Source organism: Aythya fuligula, chromosome 2 (genome assembly GCF_009819795.1).
Source record: "Aythya fuligula isolate bAytFul2 chromosome 2, bAytFul2.pri, whole genome shotgun sequence".
Lineage (NCBI taxonomy): Eukaryota > Metazoa > Chordata > Aves > Anseriformes > Anatidae > Aythya > Aythya fuligula.
The window spans coordinates 62,434,102-62,450,950 of record NC_045560.1 but is presented as its reverse complement, the minus strand read 5'-3'; the positions used below and the strand labels follow the sequence as shown (position 1 = coordinate 62,450,950).

Sequence of the window (16,849 nt, the reverse complement as noted above, 5' to 3'; positions counted from 1 at the left end):
TGCCACAATAAAAAGATTTGGGAAGTTTCATTTTTGGTCAACCAGTTTGTGCTGGTGGTGATGATATAAGTTTATATTTTGTTGTTATTGTTCGGTTTTCTTTCTCTCTCTCTCTCTCTCTCTCTCTTTTTTTTTTTTTTCTTTTTTTTTTTTTTTTTAATGTGCACAATTTGCAAATGTCAATTCCTGGTTGTGCATTTTCAAGAGTAAAATATTTACCCTTGCAGGTGACACCTGCAAACCGGTTTACATGCAGGCAGTAACATCAGGTAGGTAGCACCTAACCTGTAGGAATGGGTAGGTGCTCACCAGTAGCATAGGAGAGAAAGGAATCCAGCTCTTGGACTGGTTCTGGCTACAGCTTCATCCTCTGAAGTGAAGAGCTACCCAGAGTATGTGGAGAGAGCTTGCTCATCACCAAGATCAGCCCCTGACCAGTTAGATTACAGATGTCTCCCCTGCAGTGTTGTTTTTGATATTTTTTAACCTGTTGTTTTATAGTCTTCAAGGGTACTGTTAATCTTCCTCTCAGAACAGTGCCTTGTAACTTTTTCTTGCAGATCATTTTAAACTCCATGCACAAGTACCAGCCAAGGGTCCACATCATTAAGAAGAAAGATCACACGGCTTCTTTGCTAAATCTGAAATCTGAAGAGTTCAGGACATTTATTTTTCCAGAGACAGTTTTTACAGCTGTCACTGCCTACCAGAATCAATTGGTGAGTACAGTTGTTAATTTCCAAAGATTGAACTAAATCCCATGCTGCTAAAAATTCCCCTTTTCCCCAGTCTTAGGGGAAGTTTCTGATATAACTTACCTTTCCACTCTAATGTATGTAGTGGTTTTGTTCAACCTAATTCATCTTCAGGAGTAATTCTTATGTATACGAGTACTTCTGCTAACTTCAAAGGGACATAAGGATTATTCATGTGAGTAAAGACAACATGAAAGAGGCTTTCATTTGTCTTCCCTTCTTTCTGTACAAGGCAGTTTACATATTATCATTTAGCCCTTTTCTAATTATAGTTCATTAAGGAACTGTTCTTATTTGCAGTGATCTTTTACGCCATGAGCTATGAGCTAAGTGATATTCTGGTTTGCACATGATGATTTCATGGGTTTGAGAAGTTGACTGATTAAGCTGTAAGGCTCAAATGTAAGGGAAATCACTCAGAGATACGCTTTTCAGACGCTGCCCAGATTACATCCAGATGTTTGAATTTCAATTTGCATGCCAGTGAATAATATATACAAAATGGAGGAGATCAAAACAATGGATTGCTAATGAGTAATTTTAGGAAGTATATAAACAATCAGAAAGCAGAGGCTTTGCTCAACAGTGGATAGAGCTTTAATATTTAAGTCAGTAGAAATATGTTGTTGGCTTCAGGATGATTCGGAATGTGTTTAAAGGGATTAATGTCTATTGCACTTCAAAACAGACAACCCTTTCTAATTCCTCCAAGTTAAGAAAAATGTAAAAAGCACTGTCCAAAGGTGTGGGTGGACAGCATCACAGAGTTAAAGAACCTGCTGGTTTATTTAAAGAAGCCTGCATTTCTTAATATGAAGCAAAACCATTTAATTTCTAAATGTTACAAGCAAAATAAAACCATGGCATAAGGGGCCAGATAAGCTGGGAATATAGCAGTAATAGTGTTAAGCTGATTCTTGCAACAGACACCACATCTAGTTTTAAGGCTTCAGCATCAGGACTTCTAGATTGTAGGCACAGGTTTGTATCTGAATGTTGCAGAAAATGCATTCAGCACATGGCAATCACAAGAACAAAAACCTTGGACATATGGTTATTTTTTTTTTTTCCATTTAATTTTCTGTAGAAACTAGAACAGTAAGAGACACAAACCCAGCTAAACCTGACATTTATTTCTGTAGGATGGATTTATGTTTACTGATGATATTTACATCAGAGATGTTTCCAAACTAAGCTTCCCAAAGCACATGCAATGAGTCCTGGAAAATTTCTCAATGGAACATCTCCGGAACCCCTAGAGGTTGATGCTGTCATTTTATTTATGACTAATGAAAATGGAGCCTTTTTTCATTTTTGCCATTTCTTTCAGAACTGTTTTAAGGAGGGGTTGATTACATTTCTGGAGGTTATTAGATAAAAGCTAAATACATTACACTTTCAACAAACTATCTCATAATTTAAGATTTAAAGGGCATGCATTTATTTAAACAGTCAAACCACTGCCACAGAGTTGAATTGTAGGTCAGATTTCATTTTAAAATGCTTTCTAGCAGATGTTCTCTGATTGTTTGTGAGACAGTCTCTCAGGAAAAATATGGCCATAAATGATTGTGAGTCTCATCTGGCTTTGGTGGATACAAAAAGTTTCTGTTGTGATGTCATACCAAATCTTTAATATTAGGAAAATGTAAGTTTGATTGGTGAAAATACACTCAAGAGATGAATAGAAATCCTTATGATTCTGCGGTACACTTGGCTCTGTGTGTTGGTGATCTAAGTCAATGGAACTAGTTAGAGCTTGCAAGGTAGTTTTCAAGTGCTGCCACAAAAATATTCCCTGTACGTGAGGCACTAACCCGCTGCTCTTCACATCATCACCAGTCCAGGAAACAGGTGTCTCAGGAAGCAGAGGAGACCATAGCTGGCTTTCTGAGCTGTTGCAGGATCCTGTGACAAGGGCAGAATTCAGGAAGAGTTGTCACTATGTGTGTTTGCATGGTGAGATGCCCTAAATCCTCAGCCAATGCTAAGGTCCTGTGCAGTTTGACCAGCCCACACTAACAACTGATGAGCTATAGTGCCTCTTGCACAGTGCCTCAGACCAAGAGCCACCGATTTTTGAAATAACTTTGCTTGGTGACAGCATTTGATTGTCTGAGGATTTGGAAAAGATCGCTTTTCTTTCTGAGTCTGGTGAGCCAGCTGTTAAAAATGAGGTTGTGGCCCCTGTGATACAGGCTTTTTTTTGAGGAAAGCAAGGCTGAAATCAGTGCTCAGTAGGCAATGTTTTTCAGGGGTTTCAGCTGGAGTTGGCGGAGTTCATAGCCTTGCAGGACAGACCTTGTATTTTCCTTCTAACTCGTACTTACAGTTTAATTTTAATTCCTGGTAGAAGCATGGTTGGCAAATCTGAATATTGTTTTGAAGTCTCAAGTGATATTGACCAAACCTCATTTGGTTGGACAGCTAGAAAATTTTACAAGGGCAAGGATGTGTTTTCCTGCTCCCAAGAAGCAGAGTGGAAACCACCATCCCTTCCGGAGAAGTTTCACTGCAAAGCTGAGGGGAGCCCTGATACTGTGGGGCAGAGGCTCCCCTGATCTGTGAGTTACTCTGGCACTAAGAGAAGGCTGGGCACAGCTGCTGAGCAGCATTTGAAGATAGGAGGAGAGTTTTGGTTACAAGAGATCTGGTTTTCATGGATCGTGATGGTTTTAATGGGGTTACTCATTTAACCCAGGTTCTGTCAGTTTAAATCTGAGTTCTCCCCACTTTTTTCCCCCTCTTTCCCTTCTTTGGCATTTTTCCAATCAAAAAAAACCCACAGTTAACCAGCATCTGTGTGATGGCTAGTAGGTCTGGCTGAGAGTATTTGCATCACAGTTTTAAGGAGGGGTTAAAAAAAAAAGAAAGTGTGGTGTAATGGAAGCAGCATCCTCAAGTTTGCAGCAAGAACCCATGGTTTGAGCTTCCGTTAGCTGGTGTGCAGCTCAGATGTTAGCAGGGTGCTGTGCTTTGCACCTCTAAAAGACTACCTGACTCATGCTGTTACACTGTTTGGAAGCAATAATGTCTCACATGAGTGGGTTCCTCCTGTTCTGGGTAACAGAAGGCTGAGCCCACCTTGCCCTTCAGTCCGTCCATTGCCATGTGTATACCACACCCTGCTTTGCCTCCCCTGCTTTGCAGCATCTTAAGAACAGCTCACACACGCAAGGAGCATGGATACAATTAGCAGAGAAATCAGGAGAATGGATAGGTTAACGCTTTGTACGCTGCTGTACCTAAACACTATATTCATGTTGTGTTGCTCTTTTCTGGGTTTCCAGATAACCAAGTTGAAAATTGACAGCAACCCTTTTGCCAAAGGATTCCGGGACTCTTCCAGACTCACTGATATCGAGAGGTAATGGGGACTTTCTGTTTACTTTCCATTCAGATAAGATAGTTTGTAGGAAAAGCATGCTTTCAACTCCTGAGAAGCTGTACGTTTTAAAGTTATCTTGTTGCATGTAGTAAGCCTCCTCTACCTCCTTTAAAAATACTTATAAACTTTATGAAGAAAGAGCTGTTTTGAGTTTTGACATCTGTTCCAGTTGGGGCCAATATATTCATCTTCCTGATGGGGCTTCTTGAAGGGAGAGAGGGTCAGTTTTACAACTTCAGAATGAAAAGCTTTTTTCTTATCATGCCATGTAATCCTATTGAGGGCTGTGAATTGGGTCACCAGGAAACAAGGGCAGTGGTCCTGTGAAAAACATCTTTATAGCTCCCCACTGCTCCACACAGTGGAAAAGAGAGAGGAGAGCTTCCCAAAATACACTTCAGCAGTCCCAGACGCTGAAGTCAGCAATTATTGCCATCAGGACAAATCCCATAACTCCCACTCTGACGACAAAGATGCCATTTTTGTTTCTCTAAAATTGTACCGCAGGCTTCATCAGGGGAACGCTTTATCTTGAAACTACAGAGTTTTGTGTGTACAGCTCATTATAAGCAACTGCTGCCACAGGGACAGAAGCATTAACCCACAGCTGAGTCGGAAATAAACTTCGATCTCTTGGTCGCCCTCCAGCATATCACATTTCTATGATATCGTGTCAAATGGTTTGGCAAATGAAGCAAATTAAGCAGCCTGTGTTCTTTACGCTGGAAGAGAACTTGATGGAGATGCATATAGCACATCCAATTTTTCCTATGAGTATATGATCATGAAAGAAAATTTGGAGAGGCCAAAACCCTCCAAGCTCCTATGCGGAGATATACAGATGTAGCTGTGATTCATCTTTCATGGGTGCATATAGGGGACAAATTGAATATGACTTCAGTGAGTGTATATCTAGAAAAAACTCCTTACAGCACTGCTGTATGTCAATACCAGCAGATCTATGGCTGGGAAATGGTGGTATATATTATACTCCACTAGTGACTGGATCATTAGTGATCTGTTAAGTAGCTGGGTGAAAGAGTGGTAATTTAGAGAAAGAAATCTTGTGGACTACAGTGCATTCTTGCAAAACTGTTAAAAACTGCTTCTTAGGTGAAGGTCTTAGTTGAAAATCGCGAAAACCAAAGTAGATTTAATTAAAATAGCTAGTTTGGTATCTGGATAGAACACTATGGTAGACAATGTCCAAAGCTCAGGTTTGTATGCAGTAAATAGTCAAGAAAGGACCTTTAGAAAGAGCACAGACCTCAATTTTCACATTTCAGTTTCCTTGTTTAACAGACAGGCAACATCTAATGACACAGCTTTGAGAGAGTCTGAATAGATAAGCTGAGAGAAAAACTGAGTTAGCTCTGTGCTGATGAACCGACTATCGTGGTGCTGGATACGAAGGGAATTTTTCCAGAGGACATCTTATTATAACAGCACATGGCACGAAGTCAGAAATACTGAGCAGAAACCACAGTGCCCTTTTGTTTATTGATAAGAATAGAGCCTGAGACAGGCAGCCAACCCAGGCTTGAATGTTGCCATGAAAGATAAGGTATCCAAATGTGACACCTACAATAAATACAAGAAACAGAATATGGGAAAGTATTGAAGTCCCATCAAAACTCTGGATTTGAGAGTCCACGTTTGGATGAGGTCTTATTTTGACTTAAATGGTGACATTTAGCTCTTATTATGGGACAATGGTGTTTAAGAAACACAAACTGCTGCACAGTACATTAAGTAGTAAGGCAGTAGAAATGTGACAAACAAAAGCGAGTGATTGAGAATCTCCTAAATTATCAGATATGGTCCAAGCGTACCAAAAGTTTTATTAATTTCCATCGTTAAAATATTCAGGCACATAAATCATTTTCCAAGTGCATGCTGTTTCCATAGCTTTCATCTTAGCATGAGCAAAATTGCTTAAATCTGATGCGAAGCAAAAGAAATAGTAAAGTGAGGTTTGACAACAGGAGGAGTTTCCAGTCTTAACTTCTGTGGAGGTGTGCATTACAAGATGTAGGGGCTACATTGACTAGGACAGTGTGACTTCACTTGGTCGAGCTGTAAGCTTAGTAAATTCAATAAGATGACTGGTTAAAAAACATATTTGCTGGAGAAAAGACTATGCAGTGGAGTTGCGTGTTTGCCCAGCTCATGAAACATGAGTATTTATCTAGAAGCTGTGAATATATACACCATGCAGTGCTTCCTGAGCTGGCTTACAGTATGTGCATGCATAATCTGCAATGTTCTGTGGTGATCTTAATGGTCTCCTGTAAAGCATCCTGTGATGTTAGGGCCAAAAGAGCACTCATTTATCGCAAGTTCCAGCTTTTCAGAATGACCTAAGTAGTGTGAAAGTGTACTGAGCTTTGTATTTCATTTCCAGGTATTTAAGCCTGCTTTTTCCTAAACAGCCTTTGGGGAGGGAAACAAATCAGATCAATTGATCTTTAGAGACCTAAAGAAATTAAATTAGCCTGGAGTCAGTTACTGCACTAAACCATCCGGTAATTGGATTGCTCCTTGTAACTGATTGAAAACAGCCCCTATCTGTAACAATATAGGGAGCTTTTCTTTATAGTAGATCTGAGAGAAAAACACATCTTTTTATGACATGATGACAGAAATTGCGCTTTTTTAACCTAATTGAATATGATTTTATAAATATGCGACTTTAATGATTTCAGGCTTCCCATTCTAGATTTATGATCCCTATGTAGGAAATTCAAGCTGCAAATGCCTTTAGGATTAAATTTGTTTGCATTATATGTGTTGGAGTTAAAATAATATGTGTAAAGTTAGTCAAGTTTGTGAAATAGTAGAGGAGCTAAGCAAATGCAAAGCTATCAAAGTCCCTACATTTTCCTTTGTTCCTATTTAAATAACTTACACCAGTTTGCTTGTTCTCACAGCTGTCTATGCAAAGCTTTTAACTGTTGCAAAAATCTAATGTGAGTCTGATATATATTGAATTTTCAGTAGGATGTGAAATTCCTTCCACAATCAACTCCTCCCATACATTACTTGTGGTAATCTATTTATGGTACAGGACAGGCTTTATCTATGGCTACTGTGATTTAGATAGGTGGCTGATTTTGATCTTTTTATGTGGTATTTACTTCTATGTTATATATATATATGTATATATAAAGCTCTTGTAGTGGTTGCGATTGAAAAACTGAACGGTTAGCAGCAATTATCAGATTGTGGAACCTGATGTACTGTGGTGTTGACTACAGGATGCCAAACACAGTAATGTGGATGTGAGGAATCTTTTTTTTTTTAATTATAACTTTTTATTTATTTATTTATTTTTTAAACAAAAGACTAATGCCGGTTTTATAACAAGCAGTTCACTCTGGGGATAAGATTTAAGGGAATGTCTTTATGCTTCTGCTTAAGAAAAACTGCCAATGCTATAACAGATACAAAATCAGAACCTAATATTTTTTTTTTTTTTCTTTTTTAATCTGGAGCCAAAATTTATCTTCTGGGTTGCGGTAAAGAGTTAGCCTTTAAAAGCAAGAAGGTAAATAAATAAAACCATAGCAATTAAATATGCAAACAATCCACAGAAAAAGGTGATCGTTTAAGAGAGTGTGAGTCAATGAAACTACTGAATCATAACATAATGATCAAACGAGAATTGACGGAACATTATAATGGCCTGAAATCACTTGTCTATTTGCTCCAGCATGTGATAGGCAAGTTCAGGGTGTGGACTCATGACTATTAAATCAACTAAGGGAGTATACCCAGCTGCATAAGTCCAGTAATGCTTCTGGGAGATAGATACGTACTTTGAGGGGCAATATCTTAGCTATTGGAAAACTACGGCTGCACACCTAAGTGATTTTTAGGCAGAGAAAGGAAGGACTGAGGGTTGGGAGAAGTAAGAGAACTGCATCCCAGTTAGATTTGTGTGGTAATCAGATTCTGAATTTTCCCTTGAGAAGCTTCATGTCTGAAATGTGGAGATACATTGTACTAAGGCTGCAAATGAGATAGAGCTAATGCCTGGATATGGGTACTGCTCTGCTGGAGGAGAAGTCAAAGCCATGTGCTTAATGATGTGCTGTGAGCAGCAGCCCTTGCTCCCATCCCTTACCTGTTCACCCCACAGAGGCTGCCTTCCTCCCAACTCCCACTGCTTACTGCTGGTCCAGAACAACTTTTCTGGGTGTTGAAAGTCCCCTACCAATAGCCAGAAATGCATACTTTCTGTGACCTACTCCCGTGTCCATTGTCAAGGAGGGCTTTGTCATAGTTCTCCAACAAGTCCAACTTGCCAGCTGATCTTTTGTGTTTGGTTAGTTCTTGGTTTGTGAATGTCAGTGACCAGCCATGTGTGATCATATCAGACATTTAGGTAGCAAGAAGTTAAGCCCTGAGTTTAAGGAGAGACATCAGGTACTCCAGTCCCTAAACTCCTGGTGTCTCATGCTGTTCCAGATGTGCTGAGGTTACATAAGCAGTCGTTATTCCAGAGAGGTGGATGGATTGTCTGTAGCTTCAGTATCAACCCTTTCAGACCCTTGCAGGAGGCTTGGATGGCTTAGGACATCTAGAAAGAACTACCTGCCTACATGTAGGTGTCTGAAATACATGAAACCTGAAACATTGCCTTCAGATATGGTTCTTTTAAACGTGCTTCCTGTTAACCAGGCAGTTATTCCTCTTCCCCAGCAGAAAACCTTCTATGACAGCTGAAACCTCTTCAGTTCCCAAGATTTTAAGCGCTCATACCTCAGCTTATTTTTACACTTGGGTCTGTTTTATTATCTCTCTCTTCACCTGTGCAAAGCAGTATAAAATGTTTATTTTCTAGTGTTTTCCACTCACCTAACATGTGGGTGCGGTGCATGCTAAGCGGACAGGATGATGTCAGACCAGACCCATGGTTTCCACCACAGGGGAAATTTTCCAGGGACTTTACCCAGACTCCTGTGGCACAGTGCTCCTTGGTCCTCGTCTCTCATCCTCTGCCTGACATTTGCAAATAACTGGTGGCATTCACTGGGTGAAATGGATCTTTGTAGGACTGTATTTGGAGTTAAGTGTGCCTCTCTCTCTCTCTCTCTCTCTCTCTCTCTCTCTCTCTCTGTCTCGATACATATATATATATATATATATATATTTTTTTTTTTTTTTTTTGGGGGGGGGGAAGATGCGGAGAAAAAGCTTTAATTACATATACATTTAATATACATTAAAGTTAGTTTCTCCCTCTTACCTTTTTGTCCTCATTCCCTGTATAAAGATACCTGTTCTCCTTATTGCTATTTACAGTTGAAAGAAGTGGGGTGGATATATTTAATATCATACTCCTCCTTCAGACATCACTTTTACCTTGTTGTGGCTTCAGTCAGGCTACGTCATCTCCATATTATAGCCCTTCCAAAATTGCCATTGGTAGCCAGATGTTTATTATGAGGGTACTAGCAAACACCACTTTGGAGATGTACTCATCCTTTCTCCCTCAGTCACCTAAAGCTAGGTGTTTCATAAATTAATTCTCATTTCACTTTTTTCTTAAGATTGTACGTATTCTTGGGACATTGCATTGATCCAATACTTGTTCAATAGTTTTGCAAAAGCGTTTGGTGGCTCTATTACATTTTGAGCCAAATTAACCTTCAGCTCATGTGAGCCAACGTAGTTTGATGGGCCCTGATTCTTATGTGGCTGGAATTGGTTCAGCTCTAACCAAAGCAGTGGAACGGTGCTACTTTGTTCTGGTGGAGGATTGGGTCTGTACCCTTTCGGAGCTCAATTAGGTATTAGGTTCCTAGGGTCAGTCAACAATATTAGTTTACCAGTAGAATAACTATATGCACCAAATTAATCTGCGTCTTTATGTTTGTGCATGTGTAAAATAATAGCTATAAGCTACAGAAACATGAAGGCTCAGCGATATCTGAAAGTGGTTCTGACAGTTTTTGTTGTTAGCTCTTCTTCTGGTGTTATAGAAATGTATTTGTTCATCTTGTTGTTTTCCTTTTTTCTCTTTTCTTTTTTTCTGTTTTGTTTATTTTTTTAGGACTTGTTTTTAGCACTTGCGTCTTGGACAAATTAGTCATCTTTTCCCTTAAAAAAAATCTACTACAGTGCGACTTCCGACAAGTTTATTTTTGTGCTTTCTCAGCCCATTTATTCCATCTGTCTTCACCTCACCTCACTTCTGATGTCTTCTGTTATCTGGGCTTTCTTCCAAACATACTAACTGGCAGCTACGAAAAAAAGGAAACCTTTGAAATGCGGAACTAAAGAAGTCATTCAGGCTGCAAACTGATAATTCATACACTTTATATCCTGTTCTGTATTTTTCTTTGTGTTGAACTGAATAGCCAAGCAAAACATGGTTGTCAGTTTCTTTTTATTTTGTTATTTTCCTTCTATTATTTTTTTAACATTGCTTTTCTTGTAAAGAGAAAGACAAAAACCATGACACCAAGAATAGGGAGCAGATTCTGAGGATATCCATAATTTTTTGCTTACCTATCACTTGTATAATTAGGGCAAATAGACAAAATGCTAATGGGTTGCTTGACTGTGCCCTGAAATTTGTTGTCATCCTTTACCCCCCTCCACCATAGCCATTCCTGAGACAGTGACTTCTGTAGAGAATGAGTTTGGAGTGCCTGGATCTTCTACCTGCTCTTTGTTACTTCTGCAAGTTGTCTTCAACGGTCGTTAAAACCAATCTCCTAGTGGAAGGGGTGCCTGAGCATTGCATCAACTCCATCCTCTCCGGATCCATGGTACAGATCTAAGATGGATGCTAACCAAGGCCTGGCTCCAACAAACTCATTCTGGGTTAGCTTTTCTAATGCTTTCTGCCAAAACCAAGTATATCGCCTTAAGCCTCCCCATCTCAGAAGGAGAAGGTAGGCTTCCTGTCTCCTGGGTGCTCTCAGTGCCACATTCAGGAAAATCCATAGCTTCAGGTGCACATAGGCATGTGTCAGCACCTTTGTTGATGGGGCATTGTGGGATGGTGATCCCTCTTTGATAACAACAGGGCTTGAGATCACATGCCTCAACATCAGGGTCATGGTGATCAGGGGGCAGCTGCGGATGCACGGCTGAAGCAGAGTAATAGCAAAAGCAGAAGAAAAGTCGTATAAAGAAGCATCAGAGAGATGCCTGCTTACACCTACTAAGAAGAAGTGTTCTTTCACCTTGATTAAAGATCTTGCTCAGTGTAATCTGGGATGGTACTGTCTCCTGAGAGAACTTCTGTAAGTTGACAGCAAGAGGAAGTGAGTGTCCTCACACAGGGCCTTCTCAGCTGTTTCCCAAGTCTGTTTCCAGCAGTCTCCCAGTGAAAATCCAATACTACAGTAAGACCTTGGGTTTAGTCTGTGAAGTGCTAGTGAATGATTTGTCAGCTATATTGGGATCTGCCTATCTACTTTTGATCCTCTGTACATACAGCACAGTGTTAACTGAACATGGCCAAAGACCCAGCGTGTAGCTGCAAGACATAAAGCATCTCCAGCTGGAGATTAGCTTTGCCAGAAGAGACAAGAGCAAAATATTCAGCCAAGACATTAAAACCTGTAGAATGGCAAGGGACTGTTTATGCACCTCAAAATCTTACCAGCTGATAAATTCTCTCAGTCCTTCACTCACGTTTCTGGTCCAAACCTTCATGGTTTATTTCTTGCACAAAGGAAAGAGACACTTTGTTCATAATAAGCTACTGCTTATTAAAGGGCTGGGCTCAAGGTGTGCTTCTGTCAAAATGCAGATTGTTGGGATCAGCCTAAGCTCCTTTTCCATATTACCTCTCCTCACATTTGTCTTGCCTCATCATCTTCTCAGAGGGTGTGCTAGCCAGTAAGAGCTTTCTTTTCCTCTCTGTTTGGCATGTGGTTTCTTCTTTTTCTTGAACATCTCTAGCCCCTAACTTGCTCTTCTCCAGCTTGTCATCTGCTACTGTTATCCAGTTGTATATGTAACACAGCTTAATCATACTAATATATTACATGGGGGTGGGGTTTTTCTCCCATCTGGGTATTCACAAGGTAACTGTGAGATGAAGAGAATTCTGAAAAATTGAAATTCATTGGTAGGCCACACAAACGGATGAGACAGAAAGAAGACATCTTTCTAGTATAGAGCTATTTTCTTTTAGTCTCTTAAAAATGAAGTTCATTGAGAAGAGAAGAAACTATAGCATTCTAAGATACATTAAAAGATTAAAAATGTTAGGTTGCAAGTATTAGCTAATGAGTGATCACAAACTGAATAACAGAAGTAAAGAAATAGAACATTGAGCAAGTGAAAATCACTTTCTTCATCAGGCAGATTAGAGTGGGTCAGGTCTGAAAAACCTGAAGAGAAGCTCTTACAAAAACAAACAAACAAAAACCTTCCACTGAATCCCATTTTTGTTCATACTCTTCACATTTTTTTTTTGAGCAGTCAAAATGGCAAACATTGATTTATTGTTCAGTACCTTAAAAATTATATCCATAAATCCATTGAACTATGCTGTGATACCTCAAGATGTTGCATAAAGAACTATAAAACCACAGCTTTAAATAAATGAGTCTTTCCTTATTGCTATTAGTATAACAATAGTTTAGGATTTCTAAAAAAAATTAAAAAATAAAAAAATTGTATATTGGCCCATTCTACAGAGCACCATATTCTGGACATTCTGAGCAGTTCAAACTTTCATAAACAGGATTTCCAGGAAGATTTTGACATTTAAGTCTTTTTGTTCCAGGTAGACAAAAAAATGTGTAAGCAGGAACCCTTGGTCCAGATTGCCAGGTTTGTTTGTGCATTTTGAACTAGATTTCATGGGCATTTAAATTGTCTTGTTGAAGTTTTGCTTTCTCCTACATGTCTACTTTGGAGCAAGTCCAAAAGCACCTCTGTCTTCAAAGGCTGGAAGAGGTTCAGTTCCTTTTTCAAAACTATGTGGGAAACTCTATATGTTTCCATAGATTAGATGAGTTGCAGCCACTTTCTTCTCTGGGTGGTGTTCTCTGAGCATGAAATATTTGAGCAGGGTGCAGATGCCACCATCCCTTTCCTTTGAAACACAAAGAGAAGCAAAGATTATCCCTTGATGTGGTAGCTAGATTACTTGTATGAGACGGGGAAGACCTGAGTCCAGATTTCAGCTCTTGTTTTGATAGGTGGAAGAAAAAACACTTGGTGGGAGAGCTTGGATACCCTTCATGTGTGGAAAAAATGCACAATGTATTACTTTCCTTTGTTTCCTCTTGCATGCTTAGGTGGCTTCCCGTTCAGCCTTTTGTATTTCATGGGTCTGTTTGGAGGTATTTTTGCAGCAGGTGTTGTATGAAAAAGGAGAGTGTCTATCTGAAGGCAGTGGAGTCCAGCTACCTATATCCTTGTGTGAACCTCAGCACTTTGCACCCATGATATGAATCACAGCCTCAACTTCCAAAATGAGAAGCTAGTAGGTGTGTTGTGATTATAGCTTAAAATTACCAGCGTAGTTAGGCTTGATAAGCATATAAAATTTTGAGCTTTAAATCCCAGCTGTACAAAAGGAACTGCTTTTGTGAAATGAGTTGCTTTCCCTGATCCAAGTTTTCTTGTTCAAACCATTCCTTCTGCCGTAAAAAAAAAAAAAAAGAAGGCTTCTTGTGCCAACGAATGAGATTAATCTTCTAAAGCTTTTAGCATACTACCTGCAACATTACAACATTAAAAATAAATAAATAAACCTACCACATAGTTCCCTGTTTTCAGACTTTGCAGATTCAGGGTTCACTAAGAAGTCATCTCTTTTTGTCCTTTAAAAGAAGACAACCATATAGAATAATAGAGTTCTCTGTCTAGCATACAGACCCATCTGGAAAGAATTTAGTCTGCAATAATTGTGGGCATTTGATTTAGGTTTAAATCCCTGTAGGTAATTGAAATGTAAATTTATTGGGGTGAATTTATCCCCAAATGCCTTTGGATCCAATGAGGTTAAGAGATGAACTTGGCCCATTGCACTAAAACTAGAGCCTACACTTTTTCTGTTGCATCAAGATATTATTACATGCACTAATGTCTGTCATTATAAGCCGAACTTTACTAGAAATAAACTCAATACAGACCATACAATCTCACCTGAATTACAGTTATTTTTCAGTCCTTTAAGGATTAGTCTTCTTTGGTTTTGCATATGTTTATAGACTACTATCTAAATCACTTAGGCAATACTGGTGTCATTCATTATTCAGTTATTCTGTACTCATCTGAGAAAATCTTTTTGGTTAAGTAAAATTCTTTGCATTTCAGTCTGACATTCTGCTGCTGAAAAAGAAAGTTTCAAGAGGCATTCAGTGCATAATGTAAACAATGCCATCTGTCTTTTTCTTTGTAAAATCTTCTTCGAGATAACCCTGATATGCCTACTGTTTTCAATCACTTAAAAGGCAGTAATTCAATTATATCATCCTCTATGTAGGAACTGCCATTGCTTTCAGTCCACTTCCAATCCTGACACAAGTAAATCACTTTGATAAGATCCCTTTTTTATTTTATTTTATTTTTTTTCTGAGGAGACTAGCATAAGTAATGATGCCAGTGATAGACCAAGGACAAAATGACTATAATGGGCTTTTTGCAGGAAAGGAAAACATATGCCATTGTGATTTATCCTGTTACTTAGAAAATGTTTTTCCTTGAAATTTCTGCAATAGCCACACTCTCATAGTGAAGGGCATTAATGAATGTGAACAACCAAAGGGTGAATTCGAACAAAACTTTCACCAAGCAGCAGTTTTAAACAGCTATCACTAGCTAAATTTATTAAATGGGAACAGAAGGTCAGATCCCTTTTGGAAATGTGCCGAGGTCAGATTCATCTTTGGTATTATGCCACCAACTTACATGGAAACGCGACGGGAATGTGTAAGGCTGGATCTTCCTTACAAACTGCTATGGCTTATCGGGCAGCTATGCCTTCCTTCTGTTTAAAAATTATTTGGGTGACTTCAGTGCTTTGTGCCACTGGTGAGGCATGGACCTGGCAGGCACTTCTACCCTCCCAGAATAGATGCTGCACGAGATCTGTAGTATCTGTAGACTTCCTGCTGCAAATTGGCCTGGGCCGTGATACAGAGAGAGTATGTTCAGAGGTGGGCTGTGTCTGGACACATCTTTCTCTTGCCCATAGTTTCAGGAAAATGGGAGAGTGCCAGACCAGATGGTCAAGTGTGACATGAAAGCTTGCTTGGAAAGATCTGGACTAGTTCAAGAAGCATTTGGACAATGTTCTCAGACATATGGTCTGATTTTTGGGTGGTCCTTTGTGGAGCCAGGAGCTAGGCTTGATGATCCTTGTAAGTCCCTTCCAACTCAAGATATTTTATGGTTCTGTATGTGTCTCTGAACATGGACTGGTCACTGAGCACAAATACCCCCTGAGCACTGGTTTTATTGCTTGCATTTTCAAATCTGTAAGGAGTGCTGGTCTTGTATTTGCTGTCTGAGATCACATTCAGGAAATGCAGTGAGAAGTTTACTCTAATTCGTCTGCTGGAGAAGCAGCACTACACAGGTAAGAGGTGATCAGGGATATTAGAACAGGCCAAGTATGGCTTTTCCAGAAACAAGCTGTGTGGTAATCCTTTTGCAAAATTATTTTAGAGAGTCTGTGTGAGAAAGCTGTGATCTGGGCAGGAAAAACAACAAAACAAAACAAAACAAAACAAAACAACAACAAAAAAACCAGCATCTTTGTATTTTTTAACCTAATAAATTATTTTTTCATTCTGAGGTCCAAATGTCCACTGCCAGTCACAGGGTAATGTGAAACAGATAAGAGGCTGTTTAAGGTGTTATTGGTATAACATGCTGTTTCCTTTCACAGAGAAAGCGTGGAGAGCCTTATCCAAAAGCATTCCTATGCCCGATCCCCCATTCGAACCTATGGAGGAGAAGACGATCTGGGAGATGAGAGTCAGGCAACACAAAGCAGAGGTAGGAAAAAGTTCTCGTGAGGTAAACTGTGCTTGAGAAAAGGAGGATTACAGCCAATATTGTTGCACTCTGGTGTCTGTCTCTGCCATAAAATCCACAAAGAGGAATACATGTTCCCTCGTGGCTCCTCTGGACACCTGATATGCCAGTGGCACCGGAGCTGGGGGCTTGTTCAGGAGACAGCTCTAGAAATACGTACACAGACTTGGCCAGCAGAAGAAAACTATTGCTGTTTCCTCTTCAGGATGGCTGAACAACATACAACTTAATTGCCAAAGTGCTGAGTACAAGCTAAGAGTCCCCATCCCTTGGTAGGACTTTAAAGCTGTGGCTCAGCACCAATGGTAATGTAGACATGCCCTTTGCTGCCCCTACAGCCTTCTGCCAAGAGGACTTGGCTCTGATCACCTCCAGCCAGCCTGTGGTTAACCTGTTTTGCCTCTACAGGAAGAGAAGTCCATAGCTGCCTGGAAAATTGACGTTTGTCTCGTGATCTCTAAAATGTGCTTTTTCTGCTTGGGCACTTCACCTCAAATGCTTTAGGTTTGTCTACTTTAGCAGCCGCAGAAGTAGTAGCAACGCAGTTGTTCTTTGTGGGGTGACTTGCTGGACAAATTGCATCTGACATAATTTGCCACTGGAAATAGATCCATCTTGTGAGATTGCTGACTAGCATAAACTTGTGTTGCATTATACTTTGCATGGTGACTTTGTGACCTGCCTG

The 16,849-nt window shown here is 39.7% G+C and overlaps 1 protein-coding gene across 1 annotated transcript in view; it reads left to right on the top strand.

Moving 5' to 3' along the window:
* Window positions 1–16,849, top strand: part of TBX20 (T-box transcription factor 20) — a 32,804-nt gene that overhangs the window by 12,779 nt on the left and 3,176 nt on the right. The window contains exons 5-7 of the mRNA XM_032182817.1: window positions 561–719; window positions 4,046–4,122; window positions 16,016–16,125. Of these exons, the coding sequence (XP_032038708.1) occupies window positions 561–719; window positions 4,046–4,122; window positions 16,016–16,125 (346 nt within the window). The remainder of the gene's footprint in view (window positions 1–560; window positions 720–4,045; window positions 4,123–16,015; window positions 16,126–16,849) is intronic.